Here is a 17,639-nt window from a genome sequence, read left to right on the forward strand (position 1 = left end):
ATGCTTGTTTCCAGTCCAGGGAGGACCTGGCTTGGCAGCTCGGGCTGGCCTGTACCCATGAGGCACAGGGTCAAGACTGATTTGCATATGGCTGGGTTCAAACTGGAACGGCATGGTGAGCAAGAAAACGATGGATTTAGGCCCAGATCTCTGTACTGGGGTGAATGTATGACATTGTTCAGCATTCTGTCCATCAACTGTTGTTTTTGCAATTGTCACCCCGAGTGGGAAGGGTATGCCCAGACGTGGGTCCCGTGTTCTCCATGCCACTGGAATCAAGCTATCCTGGCTGAAGAGGGTTGATCCCCGAAACCGTTCCTAGGAAGCTTGTTTCCAGTCCAGGGAGGACCTGGCTTGGCAGCTCGGGCTGGGCTGTACCCATGAGGCACAGGGTCAAGACTGATTTGCATGTGGCTGGGTTCAAACTCGAACGGCATGGTGAGCTAAAAAACTATGGATTTAGACCCAGATCTCTGTACTGGGGTGAATGTATGACATTGTTCTGCATTCTGTCCATCAACTTGTTTTTGCCTCTGCCAGTAAGGTCTCTCTCAGTGTCCACCCACCATCTTGTGCATCCCAGGTAGCAGGCCGCAACGGCAACCACAGTTCGTTACTCCGGTGTTCCTGTCTCATGGGTCCTGGATGGGCCTCGTTGGATAACCCAATATTTTTGGGGGGTCACCTCCACCCGCTCACGGCCGCTTTAGCCGCCTGCAAAAGCGAGTAAATCACTAATAATTATTCCGGTCAGCAGAGCCTCAAAGAGTGGCGGACATCTTGCAGTTGGGCTCTCTAGTGCCCCCAGTACCAGTATTGTTTGTTTCATGTTGTGGAATACTTCCTGAAAGATTTGCAGATATGCAAACCACCGCTGCCTGGAGATCCTTCCTCCTTTGCATCTGGATATTAAAAAGACGAGGAAGAAGGATGCTTTCACACAAGTCAGCAGGCAAAAACAAGTTGCATTGGAAGTTGAAGCACCTGATACTTTGGATGTAGTACCTTCCTTGCCTGCTTGGGAGAGAGATGAGATGCTAGAGTTGAAGTTACAATATGAACCTTATTCTGAGTCCTGCTGAAAATTTTGCATTGACCTTACCCTTTTCCTACTCACATATTGCCGCGGGTAAAACCTGTCAAATTTGTGTTGGGGGGTGGGGGAGGGCGGCACAATCCTGAGTTTTGCATTTACAGAAAGGAGGAAAACATTTGATATTACCACCTTAGCCTCCATTGTGATCTACAGAACTCCAAATAGAAAGGTAAAACTGCACCAGGTAAATAGTGAACTCTGTGGGATCTGTATTTTCCAATTCAACTTCTTGGAAATAATCTAACACTCTGTGAGGATGAAGTTCCTCTCTGATATTGCCAACAGTATGCAGACTGGCTGGAAGTTATACAGATCTCCTTGGCTTACTGGCAATGTTGCATTGTTTTTTGTGACTTTTATAATAGTGCCACACAAAAAATGATAAATTTCCAGCCTCATTGTTTTATGCTTTTTTCCTTTGATTCGTTTTATCAAGCAGATATCATTTTGTGTCTCAGATATATCTATTTCAAATTAGAGCAATTTGTCATTTTGTCTTGCTTTACACTCCCAAATAAAAGAAATTCAGCACTCCCCAGCAGATGCACTCGGTAAAGCATGAAAACACCTGGAAAGGGGGCTCCACACTCATGAAATGACAGTTCTCAAAATACAAATACAAAAGACAGTTTTCACAATTAAAGTGTGGGGTTTTATTAATGCAACACTCTAACAGAAAGGCTTTTCCAGATGTCAAATGAGTCTGGTAAAACAACATGCAAATGTAAATATACTTATATATATGTGCCAGTAAAAAATAATTAAACACAAACAAAATAATCAAATGCATGGGATAAAACATAAGCAGGTAATTATGGATAAAAAAACATGCAAATAATAAACACTTACAAGTCAGATAATAATGAAACATTCACAAGTGAAATGCAAGAGAATAAAACACAAGAACACAAACAGATAATAATAGTGAAACACATACAAATAATAAATAAATGAATGTGCACACAGACCAAAAACACATATGAAGATAACTATACATCTATACATATATATTTCTCAATACCAATGATCAGAGAAAATACTTCACCGACTGCAATATCTTCCTCTTGACCCTTCCAAGACTAGGGGTCCCAGATTAACAGTCCTAGGTCCAAGAGACTCCTCAAGCTGGGAAATACAGCACTGAGCAGATGTGTCCACCTCTCTGGAGAGATGCCAAGAAACCCTAGGTATTCTAATCTTCGCAATGCATGAGAAGTTTCGAGAAGACACCCTCTATGATAAAGGAAACTCACCTGAGCCGGCCAAGGTCCTACAAGCATTCCAACGCATTCTCCTTGCGCATCCCACACTACTTGTCCCAGCCCCTAATCTTGGTGAAGCTCGAGAAAGTAGAACACATCTCCAAACCTTCAAAGACTCAGTGCTACCACTGAAGTGTGGTTTCTTTCAGTCCGCGCTTCCCATTCTAAGGTACCTGTTTATCCATTTCTATGTGTTTCTTGTTGCAGTGATTGTTCGCTTTTTCTCACTGGCACACTCAAAAGACTTAATATTATTTGAGTTCCAAAGAACTCTTACATAAATGTGCCTGTTATATAAACTGGGTTCATCATTACTCCTAAAGGCTGCTGACTGTCATTTTTATGTACATAATATAAGTGGGTTGTGATTTTCTCGACAAGACTCACATTTTCGTAAAAATGTTTTGGGTAAGAAACTCCCATAACCTAGAGGATACAGGAATTAAAAAGGCATGGTATGGGTATTAAAATTGCCTGTCAGGTCTTCCTGTCCCTTTGACATATGAATTGCGAAAACAGTGCTTTCATATAAACCTATAGTGCCTAGCCATGTATTAGTGTTCAGATCTTTATAATTGTACTTAATTATTATACACAGACAATTGACAAACCAATATCTGACTTTGCTCTTGACTAGACTTATAAAATTAATGCTATTTTAGTACTCTTTAGTTTTTTTGGTCACAAATATTGTGTAAATTATTTTGCTAATAGTATAATGAATGTAGTTTTAAAACACTATTGTATTATATTGTTGAGTAAAATAATCTAAAATATCTCAGTTAGAACAGATTGACAAAGCATTTAAGAATATCGGACCTGACATTCCATGCAGTGGATCGGATAGTAAAGATACATCAAAACAGCAGCGGAAGGTATTTTTATTTATTTATTTTATTATTGCCATTGTTGCAAGCTGTTTCACAAATGAATGCCTAATTTAATTCTAACAAATGTTATGAATTCTATTGGATTTGAATTTTTCAGACATACAATATGCATGCATGTTTCAATCCAATATTTATCTAGTTGTATGTCCTTTCTCCCCACTCATTTGTACCTGTCAATTAATATCATTTGGTCTTTGTTTTAACATTAACTGTCAGTGTGCCCTTCCACACATTATATGCCCTGCACATCTGTTTTCATCACCTGCATAACTGTCCACTTCGTCCCACCCTGGCCTGAGTCACTCCATTACCAGTAGTTGCGACCCTTATTCAAGCCAGTGTATTTTGAGTGGGATTTGTAGTGTCCTCCGTAGAGCTAAAATGTCCTGCTTGGACTCCAAAGATAATGAGAAATTATGTCCATGCATTTTATTTTTATGGTAATTAGTACTTGATTTAATGTAGTCTTGGGCTTAAGACTCTTCTCCTCTATAGCCACTTTGGTATGCACTGTGTGCCAAAATTCATGGACCTCACGGCATTCTCAAAGTAAGTATACAATGGAGCTCCTGAAACCAACATTTATCAGATTGTAAGGGTAATATGAAGCAGGCTTGGGGTATAATCCCACCTATAAAAACAGTTAATGTAGTCTTGCCTCTGTGAGTGTAAGACTCCTGTACAATCGCATCCCATTTATTCGTCATATTATTTCCACAGTTCCCTCTTCCCGGCCCCTGACACATCTATCCTCGTACCTTTGGGCATTGAGGCACTTGTATATGTCTGATATTGCTTGTCTGCTATTGACTTTTCCCTGCAAGTACTTTTTTCGAAAGAGGAATCTCTTCATTTGGCTGTCATCAGCCTTCCTGAAGCAGTAATCTGAGGCGACAAAAGTACAGTCCCTACCTAGAAACTTCATTACCTTGAACAACACAAACTGCAGTCTTACCCCTCCCATCTGCCAAATGCTCAGGAAGAACTGATTAACAGTCTTTTACTAACAAGGTCCTCACTTAAGTTGTAAAGGCAGCCCTGTCTCCATACTTCCTTACTAAATTTACTTCATAGTCAAGATCTCTGTCCTCCATCCACTGGAATGCAGTTCATAAACTTGAACTATCTAGGCATACTGTATCACCCTCCATTTTGTGCCACACTACTAAACCAGGGAGCCATACAAAATGGATACCACTGGTCTATTACAAAGACTTATACCAGGCAGATTCCTACTACAATACATGTGCTACATACTCAATGCACATACACACACTCTGCACACAGGTAATGTCAGCACAAGGGTCTGGTTTTCACATAAAAGCGAAACTACATAAGAGGAGTCCCTGACACAGGAAAAACAGGTTTGGGAACATCGGATTCATAAAAGCTTGTTATGCTGTCACCATCGCTTTACACAATTCACCAAGGGTAAAGAGAGCAGTCCTATGCCCAATATGAGGAAATATGGTGTGTCCCCCTCTAGGTCACAGAACAAATTCTGGACCTCACATTAAGAGGAACAGACCACTGCACACATGCTAGATTGGCATGATACCAGGGCTAAAATAAAAGGTTAGTATACCAGTTTCAATTTACAGTTGGGCACTCAGGGCAGGGGACCCTGCCTCTTTACTAAAAAGAGGACATACCCATCCCAGTACTGGCTGTATGAGAGAAATCACCACAGGCTTGCTGTGAAGCAATTAAATAGATGCAAGCCGTCATGACAAGGAAAAGGGTTGCTACTGCCAAGATGTTCCAGAATAATGTGAAGAGGAAACTGAAACTCATGGAAAATTCCTTCCACTCAAAAAATATCCGTATTCTTAGCATCCCTAAAGAGGATGGGAGTGATAACCCAAGTGGCTTCTTGGTGACATGAGCTAATCATGGAGGGCATATGAGGGTATTTCCATCTGAGGTTACCAAAGGATATGCAGGTCCTGCTGTGACGCTGATTCTTAAGACTGAAGACCTGAGCGGCACAATATTAGTGGCCATCTGGAAATAAGACATGGAAATCAAATGTCGTTATTACCTGAAGCTTCCTTGACCACAAAAGAAAAGTGGAAGGAAAGAGAGCCAATGTGGAAACAAAATAATGTTCTAAGCTGCACTTCCAAAACTACTTTTTGAGCAAGATTATGCATCGTGACTTAGTGTAAAACAATGTATATCATAGGTCGTACACCTCTCGCTAGAGGAGAAGCTTCACCACTCAGATGACAAATGTGGAGTCCGAGGCCCAATAGAACGTTTAAATTGCTGGCTAAAGAGAACATGTTGTAGGTGCGCCAAGTGGTAGGCCCCAACCAAAAGCCTCTGATTTTCAGGAATTTAAGCTACCAAGGTCACAATGCAACATCTAAATCTCTGCCACCTAGAAGCAACCCACGCCCCAAGCAAGGGAATCTGTGGAGGTATGCCGGAGGTCCTTGTAAATGTACCCTTCCTTGTCTAACCCTCTTTGTCTCCCCTATCTTTAGTAGCCACTACTCTTTCTTGAAATATCCAATCAAGTACAACAGCCCTCCCTTTGATTTTTTTCATCTTTGTGACTCTGGCTCAAGCTGGACTAGAGTTACAGCGTTCTAAAATGCCTCCCAGCTATGGTGGAATGGTAGGGTGTGGCAAGGGGCAGATCAGATGCATTGTGAGAATCTGGAATGAACTGTTAAAGAGGGGACGAAAAGTAAATGTCTATTCTAGGAAGATACTTTGTGTACTATACTGGTGGGACGTGAACAGTAGCGTGACTGTTTTTCTAGTGTTTTCCTCCATTTCCTATCTCAGTGATATTGTACTGAGAAATTCTAATATAATACATCTAAGTTGAAAAAACACATTCATCTATGACAGTAAGAACTCCTTCACCAAATCTCCCTACCCTCCATGATCACTTTCATTTAAAAGAAAATTGGGTGATATTTATACAGGGTGAACCCAGCTGGAGTGACAGAGGAGTTTTTTGCATAGTAACAGGCATGGAACAGTCTAGGGAATTTTTAGGGAGCTTGTGAGACCAGGCATAGTTCTGTGTATACATGAAAAGTAATATCTGTGTGGAATAGGATGAGACTTTGGGGAAAATGGAAGGACTCCTCTTCCTCATCTACTTTATGTTTAATGGGCATTTGTGTTATTCTTTTGAGGCAAGTTATTGCTTGGAAAGATATTGCTAGCGTTATGAAATGCTGTTTTGAATCCCTGACCCGTGATTTCTCAAATAACTCTGAAACCAAAGTATTTCCTAGTTAGTGCTAGTCTGTCTTTCTTTGCCCATTACTCACAGGATCTTACATCAGCTTCAAGATATCTTCTGCCAATCTATTGTAAGGAGGTCCACATAACTTCATGTAGCATATAGTCTAAATTACAATTTTTGACCTGAAACTCTTACCAGTATCCTTCTTCCTTTTCCGCAGGCCACTTTGTTTTATAATGTCAACAAAATAAAGATATATGTGGCAGTTTGATACATTCACTTGATCTCATATGTTGACATATAGTGACAATTACATTTGACCCATATATATATTCACTGAAAAAATCAAAGGTTACAAGGACGTTATAGTTGGGCTCAGATTTCACTCATACAAAACCATTGAAATTCAGCAGTTATAGCTACCTGAGCTAGCCATAACTTGCGCCCCCGCAATGCACTGCTTATGACATCACATATTACATCACTCATGACATGGTCAATTACATCACTCATGACTTCTTAAATTACATCACTGATGACGTCATCCAGTGAGTTTAAGTGGTTGAATGGATGTGTAAGTGGGTGTGTCCCGGGCTGCATAGGTAAGTGAGTGGCTGTGTCAGTATTTGTATGGGAGAGTGAGTGAACTGTAAGTAGCTCTATTGGTGAGTGACTGGGTGTGTAAGTGGATGCATTGAGTTAGGGAGTTGGTGTGTGAGTGAGTGGGTGGTTGTACAGGTGAGTGAGTGGGAGTGTGAGTGCTTATATGGGTGAGTGAGTGGGTATATGAGTGGCTATATGCATAAGTGAGTGGCTTTGTCAGTGATTGTATGAGTGTGTGAGTAGCTGTATGGATAAGTGAGTGGCTGTGTGAGCAGCTGTATTGGTAAGTGAGTGGGTATGTGAGTGGTTGTATGGATGAGTGAGTGGGTGTGTGATTACCTGTATGTATGAGTGAGTAGCTGCGGGGGGGGCGCTAGGTGGCGCACATCCAAGATGGCCGCACACCTGTGAGGCTCAGGAAGCTTGGCGGCCATATCCGTAATTTCTCCTCATCTGCACTGCTGTGGTGTCTTGCACAGTTCTCTTTAGCTGTTGCTGACCTGCTCTGCTGCTACTGGGCCTGGAATCGCTGACCTCGGGGCTGACTGGCTTCTGCTGCGAGGTGGAGTTGTCGGTGGAGCTCCTCTGATCTGCCTCCTGGTGCCCGTCTCTGGCTGTGCCCACTATGCGAGGACCACGGCTTGCCACGAGGAGGTAGACCTTATTGCCGGTGGCGGGTCTGGGCCGCGGTCCTGTGGTCATCGGCCTGCCACCTCGCATACTGCCGCTGCTCTCCCCTGGCTGCTGGGACCTGTTTTCACCCCGAGCGCCGGAGTGCGGGTGATCCCGGGCGTGCTTCTCCTCCACCTGATCTCTGCCCTCCCGGCCTACGGACCTGCTCCGGGGGATCTCTTCGCTGCTGGCGGGCCTGCGCTGCACCCTGCAGCTCCGTCTTGAACTGCCGCTGACATCGCGGCGGTGGTGGCTGCCGCTTGGTCACTGAGGTCTGCAGCCGTCCCTACTGTCGGAGGGGCTGGGGGACCGGCAGACGGCGGCGCGCCTTGCTCCCCTGCCCGCTCCGGTCATCTTGCCTGCATCTGCTGGCCCCTTGCCGTACCAGCCGTTGCGCTCTGTGCCCTGAGGGAGCGGAGCGGGCGGCCCTTTGTATCCTGGACGTTGTTTTGCGGAGCCGAGATTAGGGGCATTACTCACTGACTGCACTACAATACTGCCCCCATTGTGACTCCTATTGTGACTCCTGCGGCCCGCTTGTCTGGCGCTACACTTGTTCCTTTGGGTCTGCTGGTGTGGATCCTGTGGCCCCTCTCCCCCCCCCCCCCCTGCCTTGAATGGTGGTTGCTGTACATTGGGCTGGGGGCTTTGTGGGGCTTTGTTGTGCTGGTCCTGCTGGTCACGCTGATGACACTTTCCTGCCGTGTGCCCCATTGGAGCTTTGGTAGCTGATCCTCCTCTGCGCTACTCCTTCTGGCATCATTTATTGTTACGCTACACCCGGAGGGCTCATCCATCATGCCCGGGGCCTGTCTAACCGCACCTGGTTCCCCTTGCAGGTTCTGCTAGGGGGGTGGTTTGCGTCGACGTGGGACTGTGGGCTGCTCTACTTTCCGGCCATCTTATTCCTGCCCTGTTGGCTTGGATTGGATCTCATGCTTCGTGTCTGATTCCAGCTGTCGCCCCTCTGTAAGGCTTTGTTGCCTCATTATCCTGCGCATCCCGGTGGTTCTCTGCACACTGTGGGGCCGTAGCTGCAGTGGTTGGCTGAGATGGGGAAGCCTGATGGACGCCAGCCCCGTCTGAACTTCGAGGCAAAAAAAACGGCGACGCGGTCCACTTCTGCTGGGGAGGAGCCTGACATTATGGATCCCACGCAACCCACTCCGTCGTCCTCAGAGAATGACGTCAAAACGCTGCTCTTGGCAGTTCAACACAGCCTGACGGACTTATCAGGGAAAATGGACACCATGAATACTAGGCTTCATTTCTTGGTGCACAAGGTCGACAAACATGATGGGCAGATTAAGGAGGTGGAAAGACGCATCTCGGAGAATGAAGACGTCACTACTAGGATGCAATCGCAGGTTGCCCAGATGGATAAACTCCTCAAAGTTATTGCGGCTAAGAACGAGGACATCGAAGCCAGAAGCCGCCGCAATAATGTTCGCATCCTAGGTATTCCCTTTGGTGGAGACTCCTTTTCTCAGCACTTGGTGGTTGAGCGGGCGCACCGCTCCCTGGGCCCGTGTCCCCCCCCAGGGGATGCTCCTCGTCCCATCATAGCTCGCCTCCTCAACTACCGAGATCGTGATCTGGCATTACAGAAAGCACGTGAACTGAAACCGCTGCAGTTTGAAGGTAATGCTTTCACGATATATCCGAATTTCACCCTGTCGGTGCAGGAGGCGCGCCGGAAGTTCATCACAGTTAAGCAAAATCTTCGGAACGCCCAGATTGAATATGCTCTTCTATACCCTGCATGGCTCCGGATGACACACAACGGGAAGCTTGTTTTCTGCACTAATCCACAGCAGGTTGAGGACTTCCTGAAAACTATTTCGCGACGCTCCCCCCAGCAAGGCGGCTCATCCCGATCTTCTTCTCCACCGCCTGGTTCAATCTGCTTTGGGCTGTCTCCTAACATGTGTTGTTCAGTGTTTTAACATTCGTGCTTATTGTTTTGGGGGTCATTGTTACTACCTGCGATTCTGCTTTTGTACCATTTTTCTGTTTATTCTTTTACCATTCGGCGGCTCACCGCCCTTGCACAGTCATTTGTCCGGATAAGTACCCTTGGGCACCCTTCTCTGAGGTCCAGTCGGTATGTTAGCATTGTCTACTGTAGGCTGTGCAGATGAATGAATAGCCAATTCGCCAAGCACCCTTCCCTTTAAGTGCCACTCTTCCTGGCCCTGGGGTGACGCCCAGGGACTGCGTTGTGGTTAGAGTTAGGCCCGGGAAGGGAGTTCTGTCCCCTGGCGCCCTCCCATGGGAAATCCCCTTTGTTGTTTTTTTTTAAATTTTTTTGTTTTGTTGCTTTCTGTCACAATACGCCATCATCATGCTGGTCGCAGTTTGTCGCATGGGATCATCGGCCATTGTTTATCTTTTTGGTTGGGCTACACTATGCCGGCACGTTTGGGGTGCCGTTGTGGGAGGGGGCGGGAAGGGTGGCTTTGTACCCCTGTAGGGATTTCCTACTTCAGTGCTTTGTTGCAAGAAGAAGGGTACGGGTTGGAAATTGTTTTACTTGTTTCCACGTTTATTGGACACACACAGCTACACAGAATTTGGTCTTCCCACTTGACCATGTATTTCCGCGACACTCACGGCATTATCACATTTCCCTGACATGCCCGCACGGATGATGCCTGCTGACTCTTCTTGTCTCAGACTGCTTACATGGAACGTCAGGGGGCTTAGTGACCCCCGCAAACGCCGGCAGATATTAGCGTACCTCGATAGGCATCACATCCAGATAGCCATGCTCCAAGAAACGTACATAGATCCCAAGCGCTCTCCCTTCTTTGGTACTAAATGGGCCTCTGCAAGCGTATAGTCGTCCTATTCCACGTACTTCCGTGGCACACTCATAAAGAAAAATACACCATTTATTGTGGGGGAAACCTATAGTGACTCGGCTGGACGTAGCTGTATCATCTGGGGTACGCTGACTACTCAGTCTGTTGCGCTTGTTTGTACGTATGGTCCTAACACGGATGATCCTGGCTATTTCACTGCTCTCTGGGGTCAAATAATGAAAATAGGCTCCACGCATATCATATGGGGTGGGGATTTCAACACTGCGCTTTGTCCCACCATGGATCGTTCTAATCCCCACCCCCATCACTATACTAATGCGCGAGAGACTTTGGCAGGACTCTTCCATGACCATGGGCTTGTGGATACATGGCGGTTTGTACATCCCACTACTAAGGAGGGCACCTTCTATACAGCGGGCCATTCCACATGGTCCCGGCTGGACTACTGGATCTGTTCTCGAGGAGTGACACCTTGGATTCGTAGTGTAGCGCATCTGGCCCGTACGCACTCAGACCATGCACCGGTATACCTTGAACTGCTGCCCCCGAACTCTATTGCCGCTCCTCGTTGTTGGAGACTCATCCCTGAGGCACTCCACGATGCGGTGTTTCATGCTGAGCTGGGGGAGGAGATCGCTGATTTCTTGGCTAGAAATAAGGGCACTGTGGATGACATGGGCATATTCTGGGAGGCCTTCAAGGTCACGGTCAGGGGCATATGTATTTCAAAAAGTTCTGGAGTACTTCGAGACATTAGAAATAGACTGCGTGGCTTGGAATCGGAGATAAAGCAACTGGAGATTAATATGTGGGGTGTTAACTCCACCACTCAGCGGGCCACCCTTCGTGAAAAACTTACCGGTTATGTTGACACTGCGTCTCGGGAGGTGAAGTTTCGAGGTAAATATTTTACCGCCCGTAAATATGGGGAGGGTGAGAGGCCTGGGCGTGCTTTGGCGAATACCATTAAAAAGCGTTGGTTCTCTAAATATGTGTTGGATTTGGTGGACGGCGATGGAAATAGACATAGAGACAGCCTCAGCATACTCAACGTCTTTGTTAAATATTACAAGGACTTGTACTGCTCGCACCGCTCTTCACCCCTAGATTTTGCTCCCTATTTGCAAGATATAGCTCTTAGCTGGCTGGGGGACTCCCAGCGTGCATTCCTAGCAGCACCCTTTGAGGGCGATGAAATACGCGAGGCTGTAATGCAACTGGCGTCGGGAAAGGCTCCAGGCTCAGACGGCCTGCCTATTGATTTTTACAAAGCCTATATAGAACAGCTACTCCCCGTTCTGAACGAGGTTTTTCTTGAGGCCCAGAAGGCGCAGACCCTGCCTGCCACGATGCGAGAAGCGTTGATCACGTTGTTATTAAAATCTGGCTTAGCCAGCAGATCACTGCGGATCTTATAGGCCACTCTCTCTTATCAATACGGACACAAAAATTCTGGCCAAGTTTCTAGCCAATCGTCTGCGCCTTCTTTTGGATACGCTGGTGCTCCCGGACCAATCTGGGTTTATCCCAGGAAGAGCCACGTCCCATAATCTCAGGACGCTGTTTTCTATTTTGCAGGAGGTTGAAACAAAACTGCATCTGGCAGCAGTGTTCCTAGACGCCTCCAAGGCCTTTGATTCTGTGGAATGGGACTACCTCTTCACCATCGTGCAGAGTCTAGGCCTACCAGTGGGTTTCATTTTGTGGATCTGCTTACTGTACACTGCCCCCACGGCTAGGGTCTTAGTTAATGATCATACCTCTTCCTCCTTTTCTTTATCCCGCGGTACACGGCAGGGATGTCCACTATCTCCCCTCCTATTTGCTGTAATCATGGAACCCCTAGCAGCGAAAATTCGACAACATTACAGCCATTTGGGCCTTCGGTGCTTGTTACGACCTATTCTCATCTCGCTATATGCGGATGATGTCACTTTGTATGTTAAAGATCCGCACCTTAATCTCAACTCCCTCCTGCTGGAATTTATCAAATTCGGTGGTTATTCTGGTATTCGGATAAACTGGACCAAGTCGTTGATATTTCCGTTGACTAGTGCGGTTTCCACCTTTGATACAGATTATCCGCTCAAATGGTGTGATACTAACGTTAAATATTTAGGTATCCATATATCGGCAGATCGTGAGGAATTAATGAGAGCAAACTATGGATGTGCATTGGAACACATCACGAATTGCGTTACTCGGTGGATCGCCTTTCCATTGTCTATGGCCGGTCGGGTGTCCCTTATAAAAATGGTTATCCTCCCTAAATTTTTATACTTATTTATTAATATCCCTTATGATCCTGGTCGACATTTTTTTGCCTCGTTGCGTTCGGAACTGATACGCCTGGTTTGGGGAGGAAAGCAGCCACGCATACAATGGGATACCCTCATGAGGCCCTATTCCCAAGGAGGTTTTGATATACCCAACTTCGAACTGTACTATCTCTGTGCCCAGGCCCACTTTGCTCATTACTGGTTCCACCAGCCTCGATATACCCCTCATGTTGCGACAGAGCATTGGCTAGCTGACCCTGTCCCGCTGAATGGCGCAATCCTGGCTGGCGTTTCCCCCCGGGCGCGCTGCCCCTCCTCGGTGGATTGCACAATCCTGGCCTGGTCCCGCATCCGTGATCATATGCAGGCCCCTTGTTTATACTCTCCCCTCCTTCCGCTCACGTATCATCCAGATATCTCCCTGCTACAGGAGGGCATCTTTAGGAAGGTAGCGCGTGCACGTAAGCTATACTGCTGGGGAGATCTGTATCTTCATGGTACCTTCCGCACACTCCCACAGCTGTGCTCTGATCCGCCGCCGTCCCACATGGAAACATTCTTGTATGCTCGCCTTCGGCACGGCATGCAGGCCTGCACCCCGTCTTACCCTTCTGAGCCTGCGACGTTAGCCCCTCTACACCATGTTCTACGTTCATCCTCTGTGTCACATCTGGTGTCCACTCTCTATCATGCACTCTACAGGGATGTGGAGTACCCTCCGAGTGCAGCGCGAGCTAAATGGTCGCTGGAATTTGAACAAGATATTACTGATGAACAATGGCTGTTCAGTTGCAAGCAGACAGAGCATATTTCTTCTAACAGCCGGCTTCGGCTGATTCATTACAGATGTTTGCATCGCAGCTACTACACCCCTGTTAACCTTGATAAATTTGGGTTGCGGGACACGGACCGGTGCAAGAGGTGTGGGATGGAAAATGCGGATTTCCTGCATCTAGCTTGGGACTGTTTGGATGTCTACGCTTATTGGAGTCATGTCCTCAAAGCTTTGGATGCTATGGCCCTAATATCTGTACCCAGGTCCCCCCTGGTGGCCCTGCTGGGGTATACTGAGCACATTCCTGCTTCATCTCGTAAATTTGTTTCCTTTAGCCTAGCTATCGCTAAGCGGAGAATAGCCTGTAGGTGGGGAAGAGGCAGTGCACCCAAGTTTAAGGACTGGCTTTCTGATATGATCTTTTGGCAAGATCAACTCCACACATATGCTGAATTGCTTCCTCGTTCTTCCCGTCCGCGGGACATCTGGGGCCCACTTCAGGCATACTTACTGCAACATCCTATTAGTGACACACACGCATTGTAGGTTATTTGCTGGCTCTCTCACTTACAGTATCCCGTTGGTCACTCTGTTGCTCACGTAAGGAGGACGCTCGGGCCAAGGCTATTTCCCACACCACTAGGTCCCGCGTTTTACAATCCTCCCCTCTCATCTCCCTTCACACCAAGATGCACAGCTACCCATTGCGCGCCTATACTGGATATGTGCGGTCGGCCGCTGTCACCTGATGTACGCAGGCTCATGGCTGCTCTCTCCTCATTGGTTACTTGTCCATGTAACTGTGCCAGATTCCTATTTGATGGCCTTACGGCACCATGCCATGCTGTATAGTATGATGTCCTTTTCATATGTCTTCACTAACTGCCATTTCCTGATTTCGATATGTTTATATGCATGCTATACTTCTAAATCAAGCTGAGCATATCTGCTGAGTCCCGTTTTAAGCTGCCTCCCAAATGACATTCCGCAACTGAGGGCATTTTCATGTAAATGTCAGTGGGTTTTGTTCAAAGGCCACCAAACTCTGAGCCCTGATGCGGGCATCTGTAATTCTACTGTGTTTTTTGCTGTGTGACTCTTGTCATTACTGTAATGTTGTGTCTGCCTCTATATAATCAATAAATAAAGTAAAAAAAAAAAAAAGAGTGAGTAGCTGCATCAGTGACTGTATGGCTGATTGAGTGGGTGTACAAGTAGCTGCATGGGTGAGTGGCTGTGACTGTATGGGTGAGTGAGTGGCTGTGTCAGTGACTGTATCAGAGAGTGAGTGGATGCGTGAGTAGCTCTATTGGTGAATGACTAGGTGTGTTACTAGTTGTAGAGGTGAGTGAATGGGTGTGTCAGTGACTATATGGGTTAGTGAGCGGGTGTATGTGGTTGTATGGATTTGTGAGTGGATGTTTGAGTGGTTGTATAGTTCTGTGAGTGGGTGTGTCAGTGGTTGTATGGTAGTATGAACAGGTATGTGAGTGTGTATGACAGATAGTATGGGGGTATGTATGAGTGGTTTGGTGGATGTCATCAGTGATGTCAATTGTGATGGCATCAGTGATGTCACTGACCATGTCATGAGTGATGTATTATGTGAGGTCATAAGCAGTGCATTGCGTGGGCACAAGTTACAGTTATCGCAGGTAACTATGACTTCAGAATTTCAGTGGTTTTGTACGAGTAAAATCTGAGCTTAACTGTAACATCCCTGCATCCTTTGGGCTTTTTTCAGTGAATTTCTATGTTTTTTTAATTCCTAACTTTAAGGTTTCAAAATAGGGGTGTGTTTTTTAACTATGACTGCTGAATTTCAATGGTTTTGTACGAGTAAAATCTGAGCCTAACTATAACATCCCTGTATCCTTTGGGTTTTTTTCAGTGAATTTCTAAGGTTTTTTAATTCCTAACTGTAAGGTTTCAAAATAGGGGTGTGTTTTTTAACTATGATTGCTGAATTTCAATGGTTTTGTACGAGTAAAATCTGAGCCTAACTATAACATCCCTGTATCCTTTGGGTTTTTTTCAGTAAATTTCTATGGTATTTTAATTCCTAACTGTAAGGTTTCAAAATAGGGGTATTTTTAGTTAAGTTAGAGTTCTTTTTTGTTTTCCTATGTGTTTTTCTTTTCTTTTTTTAATTATAGCCAATAGCCACCAGCACATTCACAATTCATAACTAAAAAACTGAATCTGTAAATCACACTGGCTACAAAGGTGTGTCAGTGGGTCTGTCACTGGATGTACAAGTGTCTGCATGAGTCTGTGAGTGCATGTATGAGTCTTTGAGTGGATCTTTCAGTAGGTTCATAACTGTCTGACACGTTCTGTGAGAGGCTGCGTAACAGTCGAAGTACATCTTTGAGAGTGTGTCTAACTATCTAAATGAGACTGTGAGTGTGTTTGAGTCTCTGAGTGGATCTGTGACTGGGTGTGTCAGTGGGTCTGTGAGTGGGTACATGAGTGTCTAAATGGGTCTTTAAATGCATGCATGAGTATCTGAGTGGGTGTGTGAGTGGTTTCATGAGTGTCTAAGTGGATGTATTAGTGTCTGTGTTGGCCTGTGAATGGGTGCATGAGTGTCTGAGTGGATCTGTCAGTGGGTGTGTAACTGTCAGTATGTCTGTGAGTGGGTGCATAAGTCTCTGTGAGTGGGTGCATGAGTGTCTGGGTCTGTGAGCAGTTGTGTGATTGGGTGCGTGTATCTCAGTGGGTCTGTGAGTGGGTGTGTAAGTTTCTGACTGGGTCTGTGTGCAAGTGCATGAGTCTCTCAGTGGATGTGTTAGACTCTGAGTCTATGAGTGGGTATGTGAGTGTCTGAGTGGGCCTGTGACTGTTGGATAAATGTTTGAGTGGGTGCATGAGTCTCTGAATGGGTCTGTGAGTGGTTGCATGAGTGACTTATTAGGTCTGTGAGTGGTTGTTTAAGAGTATTAGTGGGTCTGTGAGTGGGTGCCAACACTTTTTATGGAAAATTTTGTGAAGATTCATCATACTATGTTACAGTTATAGGTAGTAAGCTTTTTCTATTGAAACATGGTCCTAACTATAACTTCGTACTGGCAGCCACCAGTAGGATATATATATATATATATATATATATATATATATATATATATATATATATATATATATATAGAGATAGATAGATAGATAGATAGATAGATATATATATATATATATATATATATATATATATATATATATATATATATATATATATATATATATATAGATATATATATATATATATATAGATATATAGATATATTTTCATTCATTCTACTGGTGGTTGCCAGTAGATAGTTATAGTTAGGACCTATTATCCATAGGAAATCCGCAACATTCTATTTGGAATAACTTTGGCGCCGGTTGACGAATCCTCGCGAAATTTTCAAAACTAATGGGGCGCTCCGCTCAGCTCCTACCCTGAAAGTCTCGGGGTGATTCGTCAAGCGGGGGCCGAGAAAAAAGGGGGGTCCCAAAACGCGTTTTCCCCATGCATTTTCCCATAGGACCTTTAGTCGAAGGTACAGCCCGAACGGCTGAACAGAATTACTTGAAATTTGGCAGAGAAGTAGTCCTCAGGTCAGGCATGTGCCTTTTGCATGTATGGAGTCAATCTGTTCAGTATTTCCTGAGAAAATTGCAGTTAAAAGTACATCAATATCTATAGGCGCGCACCGTGCGCGCACCCTGACGTGCGCAAGCGTAATTCTGATTGGTGGTTACATGTCAGTCGACGTTCGAATCGGTCGAAATCAGGAAGTGTCGGACGCCATTTTGTTTGTTTTGGGTGTGAGAGTGAAAAAGAGAGGTGGCGAACGTGAAAAGGGGTCAGGGTAGAGAGTTCCTGACCCCCTAGCCTTTGTCAGGGGGTCCCTAAAGGACCCCGAAGGGTGAAAAAACATTTTATTTTTTTGTAAAAAAAACGCGGGGTGCGCGCACGGTGAAAAACCTTAAAAAAAAGAAAAAAAAAGCATTTAAAAAACCGTACAAATTCACTTAAAAAACCATAGG

At 45.4% G+C, this 17,639-nt stretch overlaps 1 protein-coding gene across 3 annotated transcripts in view; it reads left to right on the forward strand.

Moving 5' to 3' along the window:
* SCYL2 (SCY1 like pseudokinase 2) overlaps nucleotides 1–17,639 on the forward strand; it is a 408,171-nt gene that overhangs the window by 324,043 nt on the left and 66,489 nt on the right. For all 3 annotated transcript variants that reach the window (XM_085653887.1, XM_085653888.1, XM_085653889.1), the window contains one exon: nucleotides 3,141–3,233. In XM_085653887.1, coding sequence (XP_085510013.1) covers nucleotides 3,141–3,233 — 93 coding nt within the window. The remainder of the gene's footprint in view (nucleotides 1–3,140; nucleotides 3,234–17,639) is intronic.

Source organism: Triturus cristatus, chromosome 4_1 (assembly GCF_964204655.1).
Source record: "Triturus cristatus chromosome 4_1, aTriCri1.1, whole genome shotgun sequence".
In the NCBI taxonomy this organism is placed as follows: Eukaryota; Metazoa; Chordata; class Amphibia; order Caudata; family Salamandridae; genus Triturus; species Triturus cristatus.